The sequence below is a fragment of the Dendropsophus ebraccatus genome, chromosome 2 (genome assembly GCF_027789765.1).
Source record: "Dendropsophus ebraccatus isolate aDenEbr1 chromosome 2, aDenEbr1.pat, whole genome shotgun sequence".
In the NCBI taxonomy this organism is placed as follows: Eukaryota; Metazoa; Chordata; class Amphibia; order Anura; family Hylidae; genus Dendropsophus; species Dendropsophus ebraccatus.
Genome location: NC_091455.1, coordinates 208,567,847 through 208,577,823, shown reverse-complemented (window position 1 = coordinate 208,577,823; position 9,977 = coordinate 208,567,847). Strand labels below are relative to the sequence as shown.

The window sequence follows — 9,977 nt, the reverse complement described above, 5'->3', positions numbered from 1 at the left end:
TTTATATATTAGGGGTACGTCTGGGGTCTGTATGTATTAGGGGACAGGTCTAAGGTGTGTATTTATTTATGTGTCCAGTTTGGGGTGTTTATATAGTTAGGGGTACATTCTGGGGTCTGTATGCAGGTGTCCATTCTGGTGTCTGTATGTATTTAGGGGTCTGCTCTGCGGTCTATATGCATTTCGGGGTGCGTTCTGGGGTCTGTATGTATTTTGGGGTCTGGTGTCTGTATTTATGTATTTGGAGGTATGTTCTGGTGTCTGTATGTATTTAGGGGTCTGCTCTGTGGTCTATATGCATTTCGGGGTGTGTTCTGGGGTCTGTATGTATTTGGGGTCTGGTGTCTGTATGTATGTATTTGGAGGTATGTTCTGGTGTCTGTATGTATTTAGGGGTCTGCTCTGCGGTCTGTATAAGGGGTATGTTTTAGGGTCTGTATGTGTTTGGGGGTACATTTTGGGTTCTGTATGCATTTGGGGGTCTGGTGTCTGTATTTGGGGGTATGTTCTGGTGTCTTTATGTATTAAGGGTACATTCTAGCATCTGCTCTGTGGTCTGTGTGTATTTGGGGGTCTGGTGGCTGTAAGTATTTGGGGGTCTGCTCTGTGGTCTGTATGTATTTGGGGGTATATTCTAGCGTCTGCTCTGTGGTCTGTATGTATTTGGGGGTCTGGTGCCTGTATATATTTCGGAGTCTGCTCTGTGGTCTGTATTTAGGGGTCTGTTCTGGTTTCTGTATGTATTCAGGTGTCTGGTCTGGTGTCTGTATTTATGGGTATGTTCTGGTGTCTGTATTAGGGGTACATTCTAGCGTCTGCTCTGTGGTCTGTATGTATTTGGGGGTCTGCTCTGGTGTCTATGTATGTGGGGGTCTGGTGGCTGTATATATTTGGGGGTCTGCTCTGCGGTCTGTATTTGGGGTATGTTCTGGTGTCTGTATGTATTAGGGATACATTCTAGCGTCTGCTCTGTGGTCTGTATGTATTTTGGGGTCTGCTCTGGTGTCTATGTATTTGGGGGTCTGCTCTGTGGTCTGTATTTAGGGGTATGTTCTGATGTCTGTATGTATTAGGGGTACATTCTAGCATCTGCTCTGTGGTCTGTATGTATTTGGGGGTCTGGTGTCTGTATATATTTGGGGGTCTGCTCTGCAGTCTGTATTTAGGGGTCTGTTCTGGTTTCTGTATGTATTCAGGTGTCTGGTCTGGTGTCTATGTATTTGGGGGTCAGGTGTCTGTATATATTTGGGGGTCTGCTCTGTGGTCTGTATGTATTTGGGGGTCTGCTCTGGTGTCTATGTATTTGGGGGTCTGCTCTGCGGTCTGTATTTAGGGGTCTATTCTGGTGTCTGTATGTATTCAGGTGTCTGGTCTGGTGTCTGTATATATTTGGGGGTCTGGTGTCTGTATATATTTGGGGGTTTGCTCTGCGGTCTGTATTTAGGGGTCTGTTCTGGTTTCTGAATGTATTCAGGTGTCTGTATATATTTGGTCTGTATGTATTCAGGTGTCTGGTCTGGTGTCTGTATATATTTGGGGGTCTGGTGTCTGTATTTAGGGGTCTGTTCTGGTGTCTGTATATATTTGGGAGTCTGGTGTCTGTATTTAGGGGTCTGTTCTGGTGTCTGTATGTATTTGGGTGTCTGGTCTGGTGTCTGTATATATTTGGGGGTCTGGTGTCTGTATTTAGGGGTCTGTTCTGGTGTCTGTATGTATTTGGGTGTCTGGTCTGGTGTCTGTATATATTTGGGGGTCTGGTGTCTGTATTTAGGGGTCTGTTCTGGTGTCTGTATGTATTTGGGTGTCTGTATATATTTGGGGGTCTGGTGTCTGTATTTAGGGGTATGTTCTGGTGTCTGTATGTATTAGGGGTACATTCTAGCATCTGCAAGTATTTGGGGGTCTGTATGTATTCAGGTGTCTGGTGTCTGTATATATTTGGGGGTCTGTATATTGAGGGGTCCACTCTGAGTGTGTAGCTTTAGGAGTGTGATGTGGGGAATATTAGGGGCATGCACCATATACCTGGGCACTGTCCCTCCATCCCTTCTCACAGTACAGCTTGTGGTTACCGTGACGCCCCCGCCTCAGTACCTGCCATGTCCCCTCCGGGCTCCCGTTAATCTCCACAGATCATTGTCGCACTCTATTATTTGGCGCCAAGAGCCGAACTGAGACAATAAACATGATGGACAAGAGTACCGACCAATCAGGAGGCGAGACAAGTCTACAGAGGGGGAGTACGGCGGCGACCAATCAGCGTGTGAGCCTAGGGAGGGGGCGTGGCCTGTCGCTCAGTCACTCGGCTGGTAATGTGCTGCCCTCAGTGTGTGCGGTGCGGCTGCCGGGGACGCCGGGGGATGTGCAGCTCCTGCGGATACTGCAGCTCTGACAGCGCCTCTGCATTACAGGTAGGTGTCCTCAGGGTGGTCACACACAGGGGGTTCTGCTGTTGGCAGGAGACAGCGCCCTGGCCCGGTCTGCAGGGGGTGAATACTTTTGCACTGTCGTTTTGTCATACTTTTACACTGGCCTGGTATATGCATCACTCCTGGTGGGGTCACAGTTATCCCCATTGTTGTAAATATAATGTCTAATCAGTACAGGGGGTGCACATACTTTTGCATCCGGGTCTTCACTGTAGCTTTGCATTACATCGTGTCAGACATCGATGAGTGCATGGTGTCTGTATTGTAGGATAGGGAGGGGGATACTATTGGGGTTCACATACTTTTGCAGTAGCCTCAATACTGCCCCTTATGTGCCAGCAAGTTATTGCATCTCACCTGGGTTCTCCAACTTTGTTTCCCACCTGTTGTAAGACTACAACTCCCAGCATGCCACAGATTGGATACTGGAGACTAGAGGAAGATGTTGACTGAGGATGCACAAACTTTTGCATCAGGGTATTTGCTGTACTTAGGGCAAGTTTTGCAGATTACTTTGTGCAAATTAGAAAGAGAGAGTGTGATTTGGGGTGCTCAGGTCATACTTTATTGGAGACTAGGGTAGAGCTGTATTGGGGTGCAAATACTTTTGCACTTTGTTCAGATTATGTAATGCCTGATATAGACCAGTGCATACTATCCATCTTGAAGATGGTTAGTGTTAGGGGTGCACCTACTGTTGCAGGTGACATTGTGTGATCAGTGTTGGTAATAGTTTCTGTGTCTGATCTATACCGATGTGGTGTCCTTATAGCAGATAAGACAGGGATAGTAATGGGGGTGCACAAACTTTTGCAGTCGGGTCCTTACTGCTCCTAGACCCTGACAATAGTCTTACTATATATTATATATTATCAGTGTCTAGGAGCAGAAAGGACCCAATTGCAAAAGTTTGTGCACCCCCAATATCATCCCTTACCTAGTCTGCAATATAAGACTGTATGTACAGTTCTGTGTCAGGCATACTATAGTCCTCAAAATAAATATGAACAGTGAACACCCGGATGCAAAAGTAAGTGCCCCCTGAATACTGTGATGTCTACAATACAGATACAGTGCACCAATATGATCTGTCTGTTGTAGACTAGGAGATTCACAGTAGTCAGGGTTCAAATACTTTTGCCTCCAGGTGTTTACTGTTCATATATAATTTGCGGACTATAGTATGCCTGACATAGATCTGTACATACATTCTATATTGCAGACTAAGTAAGGGAGGATATTGGGGGTGCACATACTTTTGCATCTAAGTAGTACACATAATTTAGCAGATTATATTATGCTTGACATAGATCAGCGTATACAGTCTGTTAGAGATTAGGTAAGGGAGGGTATTGGGGGTGCACATACTTTTGCAATCTCTAGACAATGCCCATAGCCTTACTACACTACTAACACACAGGAGATTAGTGCATTGTAACTATATTGCAGACCAAGCAGTGGGGGGCTGGGCGGTGGGGGTGTTATTGTGTTTAATCCTTGTCTACTTAGCTCCATCACGACCTGACAGGTTTGCAGTGTAGCGGCCTCGATGAGCCGTGCACCCCCCCCCCCCATGGAGTATACTGCAGAGCCCCTGCACCTTGCACATAGCACTGTATACCCTGTATATACAGTTGCCCTAGTAAAACTATTCCTGGCCACTTTGGCTGAAACAGCTGGGCCGGTTCCCAGGGCCCCCCCCCCCACCCCCTGCGGGCGTCACATGTGATCTAGTGCTGAGCCTGATCATTGTGCTGGAGGCTTCAGGATCAGCCAACACCCCTTTTCCTGCAGGATTTGTTTTTCCTCTCTGCACATTATCAGACCAGGATCGGCCTAAGTCAGCGTATGGAGGGGGGGTGCAGGCGGGGGGATTATCCATGTCTCCGCTGTCACTCACAGTTTATGTATTGATGTGAGCCGTGTCTGCGGTCTAGTAGCTACATGCATAATTTAGCTCTGCCATCATGTATTAGTAAACGCCTACAACACAGCCTCCCGCTCCACCACTCTGTATGGGGGCGCACAGGAGAAGGCTTCTGCACCCTCACTAAAGTCAATGCTCATGTTTTATTTTCCAGAAACATGCCATTTTTTCCTCCGCTATTTAAAAAAGTAATATATATATATATATATATATATATATATATATATATATATATATATATATATATATTATATATATATTTTAATAACATATTCCTCTTGGCCCATTGATCTATACCTAATAATAATAATACATTTATTTGTATAGCGCCAACAGATTCCGCAGCGCTTTTTTTTTTTTTTTCCTATGCATACAGTGCAGAGGTACATAATACCTGTTTTAAATTAATATGAAAATTGTGAAATCTTAAAAAATTGGAAAAAGCTTTTCTACGTTTTATTTTGCTATAGTAGTTGGCCATTGAAAACAAAACAAGTTGATAAAATCAAAATATTTTTACATGGAAAATGTTTGCTGTTTCTTTTATTTTAAATATTTAGTATTTATATTTTGCACTTGAGTAAGATAAATATGTAAAAAAAAGTTTTAGAATAGAAAATATTTTTTTTGCTATTTTTGCCACCATGTTGTGCTCAGTGCATATAAGCGAATTATGTTGGTGTTTTGTAGGTGCTAGATAGTCGTCAAACATCCACCAGCTTAAGAGAAACTTGCAGGTTGCCATATTACTGTATATGCCTTAAGGGTATGTACACACTATGGCATCGGAGCAGACCACCCGTCGCGGATTCCACAGCTTGCGGCCACGTGCGTCCCCGCCGGTCCTATAGGCTCCACCCTATGATCAACAGTGCAACAGCTCCTTTCTCTCCATGTCCATCCTATGGTCAGGCAGATTCTGCTGTCCACCCTAAGAATGAACTTGATCATAGGATGACTGCATGACCATAGGATGGAGTCTATGGCACCAGCGGGGGCAAGCTGCGGGTGATCTGCCCGGATTCCTCATATCCTAACAACTTTGGTTTTGCAGTCTGTTATATAATCCTAGCCTAAGATTAATAGTAATCTGAAAACTACACATATTTATGCATTTTTTAACACAAATTTTATATATATTTTTTAGGCAACTTGCTAAAGTAGACTCAGACTTCGTAAACTTGGATTTATAAACTTTTACAAAATGGGGAACGGCCTTTCGGAGCAGACTCCTATCCTGTCGGGGATCTCTCCTTTTCAGGCGCTGCACATAGTCATCTTGGGGCTGGACTGTGCCGGGAAAACCACGGTGCTGTATCGGTTACAGTTTAACGAATTCGTCAACACTGTCCCCACCAAAGGATTTAACACCGAAAAAATTAAAGTTCCTCTGGGCAATTCCAAATCTGTCACCATTCACTTTTGGGATGTTGGAGGCCAGGAGAAGCTGAGGCCACTGTGGAAGTCTTATACCCGCTGCACGGACGGGATTATATTTGTGGTGGACTCGGTGGACGCTGAACGCATGGAGGAGGCCAAGACGGAACTGTACAAAATTACTAAACATTCCGAGAACCAAGGAGTCCCGGTTCTCATTGTAGCCAACAAGCAGGACCTCAGGAACTCATTGTCTCTGTCGGAAATCGAGAAATTGCTGGCGCTCAATGAGCTGAGCTCGTCTACGCCGTGGCACCTCCAGCCCACCTGCGCCATCATCGGCGACGGCCTGCGGGAGGGCATAGAGAAACTATACGATATGATCATCAAGCGGAGAAAAATGCTCAGACAGCAGAAGAAAAAGAGATGAAGGCTGGTGGCGGAGGTCCGTGGAGCGCGACAATGTGGCGTAGTTCTGCCCCGTCAGTATGTTGACGTTACCCAGGGTTAGGTCAGGAATCCTGGACCCGGCTGGTGTTAAAGCTACATTCCATCTTAATTTCTAGTCGTGCAGATTCAGCGACGCTCACGGTGGGTCTGAGTTGTGTAAACACCAGGAGATCGTAGCACGCGCATCAGCCGACGCGCCGTCTCGTGAACCAAGAACTGTGAATGTTTGCAAGGTGTTGACATTGGAACAATGCCTTTTAGAGGGGATGAATGCTCCCGTGACGCAGTCCACCCCGGGGAAGATAAATTGGGACACGTGACGTCCCCTGCGCCCCTTCTTCCCCCCTGTTTTATTTTATATAATATCTGACGTTCCTGATATAACAACATAGGGGGTGGGGGGAGGGGCTGGATAGGCAAAATCCGTGCTGATCTTTTAAGACTTATCCATGCAGTGCATGAAGGTTTTCATTCTTGCCTTTTTTTGCCTTTTGTGTTTTTAATGCTTTTTTTTTTTTATGTGACCTCACAAGACAATGCTGTGCATTATCGACTAAATGTATATGAAAGGAGTCCGATGGACAGGGGGCCAGACGTCTGTGTCCTGTGTAGCAACCTACGAAGAGATGAGGTTGGCGTATAATAATCAGCCACTTTGCAAATAGTTTACTTTAGCATTTTTATGCTGGTTTTTATTGATTTGTATTCACATCCAAAGCTGCATCGGAAACCCTGCTGCTGTCAGCTGCAACATCTTTGCAGAGCAAATACATGTATACCAGTGTTACCCAACACACCTCTCCAACTGTTGCAAATCTACAACTCCAGGCCTTTGGCTATTAAGAGTATCATGGGAATTGTAATTTTTCAGCAGCTGTGGAGGTACAGGTTGGGGGATGTATACTGGCAGATGGGCTGTACACAAGGCAGTGTATGGTCATCTCTTACAATTCATTGTTACCAGTGTGCAGTAGGAGCTCAACCATGCTGGGGCTGTATCTACCAGTACACATCCCAACAGGTTTCTATTAACAGTAAGGAATATTTTGATGCAACTTTCGCTGTAACTAGAGTATAAGACACAGTATAACATTATATAAAGGGCTAATCTGCAAAGTGATGATTAAAAATTGGAGGGTTCCTAAACCTGTTGCTTTTCAGCTGTTGCAAAACTTCAGCTACCATCGTGCCACGACCATTACAGACTGGAGTTGCAGGTTTGCAATAGCTGGAGAGCCTTAGGGTAGGGATCACCGAGCCTACCGTGTATTCATGGCCTTGTTGCTTCGGGTGCAGTTTTAAAAGTTCTCTGATATTTGGTACAGGAGCACAATATTTGACACTAGGCGTACTTTTGCTATTTTTTTAATATATATATTTTTGTCTTTTTGTAAAGTTTCATCCCAAAAATATAACAGTAATGATTATGGTACAGTAGGAATCACCCATTCTAGTTGGCCTCTTATGATTTTAGAGTAGGGGTATGTCCCTATGTTGCAGAAGATGCAGCATACAATGGCTGCACAACCTTTCTGATACCACCTGTATTTTTCCCGTTGGGTGACCACATGTTTACACTACGGTTTGACAGCTGCAATGTGGGTGTTCACCCTAATATTGAGTGTCGCCCCTCAGAATGCAAAATCAGCCTGTTCTCACAAAGTCATGGTAGATTCCCTTTTAATTCCTGTATTTCGGTTAAAGGGGTAACCATACCGATAAGTGGTGCTGATAACTTTACTTTTTTTTTTTGTGTGGGGTCTGTGACTAAACCCAGAGACGAGACGATGCCCCCCATCTATAAAGTTTAATAAAAATATAAAAAGGCGGCCATAGATGTCAGTGACGCATCCTTATCTCCCCCATGATCCGCCATTGTATAATACAGTGATCCACAACCAGTGGTGGCTTCTCAGAGCATTCTGGGAGTTGTAGTTTTGTATCAGCCACAGAGTGTAGATCACTGGTATGAGGTATCAGAAGCGGGAAGGTTCAGGACATAGTATTAAGTGTTCCCATAATGGCCGCCTTTGCCTCTGGCGTTGAGGGTGATCTGTAATAAATATCCTTGAAATATCACGGTGAAGGAATTTTTCATTTGCTGCCTATCAAAGAACCTTGGGGAGATTTGCCTGATACCAGAGAACACTAGCCCATACTTGTCCCAGTTTCCATATTCTATCAGTTTGTCAAGTTCTGGGTCAATAAAGTAGTTACAACTGGAGGCAACAAATCATTTTAATCTCCAAAGTGCACAAAACCTCATATATAAATAAAAAAAAAATTATTCCACAATATTTATTTATGACACTGTAACCGATTGAATAAAGTTATATCTTCACAATAAATAATACATCTTCAATTTGTTCCACAGAGTTGTATAAATAAAGTTTATTGAATAAGGCCTAGGATGTGCTCACCTCTGTCCCAGGCCTTGTGTGTCAGCTGTTCGGCCCTTAGCAACCAATCAGTGTCCTAGTTTCAGTTTTAAGTCAAGGATGAAATCCAGTTGCTATGGTAACAAGGTTGTTTTTCTTTTCCTCTTGCCATAGTAACATATTCCCCAGAACTGTATAGATAGTTTATTAAAGAACTGTAGGATATTGTGACATTTATTAAGCCTCAAGAGCTGTTTAACATCCACCAACCAATGGGTGTCTGTTTCACTTTTGAGTCTAGTTTAGGGTGAAATGGTTGCTATGGGCATTTTGGTTGCTATGGTATACAATCGTCACTGCAGTGCCCCTGTCTGAAGCCACAGTACAGTCCCTGTAACCATGACCCCCCTCATTTTAAGCCAAGAAAATGAAGCAACCAATCAGATTGTTTCTTCCATTTTCCCCTATGTGATAATATAAAGTCTGGTTGCTACGCGCGACAAGGCCTCCAAAGTATGACCCCTTTTCAATCAACTTTATTTATACAAACCCAGAGAGTCACTTTTAACCTGATTACAGTTGGTTTCCCTTTCCTCCTCCATTCATACGACTTTGATCTGTCTGTACTCTGGTTCTTATTGTTCTACCGACTTGCACTTTAAATTTTTTTTTTAAAGGGTTTTTTTTTTTTTTCTTTCAACTTGGCAGCTGATTGTAAGGACTCTGATCAATATCGGACTGATGACTGCTTCTCGTGGAGCTTGTGTACGTGTTTGTGTTACCGATCTAGCAATGTCTGTATTTTAAACAAAGAACAAAATGGACACTGTCTTCAGCTTCAATAAAACGAGTCTAAAGGTCTCTGACGCTGCGTGTGGTTTATTTCATATTTACCGAGATGAAGCAGAGCTGATAGGGGGGGAAATCGGATATATACACTTTTTTTTTTTTTCTTTAAAGGGATTGTCCAGGCTTAGAAACAACATGGCTGCTTGTCCTTAGTTTGGTGGTGATCCTGCAGATCAGTTCCATTAAAGTGAATGGAGCTAAATTGTAATACCACACACAACCTGAGGACAGGAGTGGCATTGTTTTTGTATAAAAAAAATTGTGTGGCTTCTAATCCTGGACAACCCCTTTAAATGTCACTCTCAGACCCTGAAATAACACTTTTTTTTTTTTTTTTTTGCTTTCAAATGTCGGAACTGACCATGTGACAAAAGCAGCTCTGCTATGTTTGACGGTTTGTACATGATGTTACTTTAAAGGGGTTTAGAAGGATTTAGCTATTTTCTTCCAGAAACAGCGCCATACCTGTTCTTCAGGTTGTGTGTGGTATTACAACTCTGCTCCAATCATTTTAATGGAACTAAGCTGCAGTACCACATACAAACTAAGGACTGATGTGGTGCTGTT

General features: G+C 43.7%; 1 protein-coding gene across 1 annotated transcript; it reads left to right on the top strand.

Annotated features, from left to right (window-relative positions):
* Window positions 1-2,330: 2,330 nt before the first annotated feature.
* Window positions 2,331-9,422, top strand: ARL4A (ARF like GTPase 4A). Its single transcript, XM_069959343.1, has 2 exons — window positions 2,331-2,411; window positions 5,504-9,422. The coding sequence occupies exon 2, from the start codon at window positions 5,561-5,563 to the stop codon at window positions 6,161-6,163; it is 603 nt and encodes a 200-aa protein (XP_069815444.1). The 5' UTR covers window positions 2,331-2,411; window positions 5,504-5,560; the 3' UTR covers window positions 6,164-9,422.
* The last annotated feature ends 555 nt before the right edge of the window (window positions 9,423-9,977 follow it).

Excerpts from the sequence above, each read along its gene's own strand:
- ARL4A (XM_069959343.1), top strand. The coding sequence starts at position 5,561 with ATGGGGAACGGCCTTTCGGAGCAGACTCCTATCCTGTCGGGGATCTCT.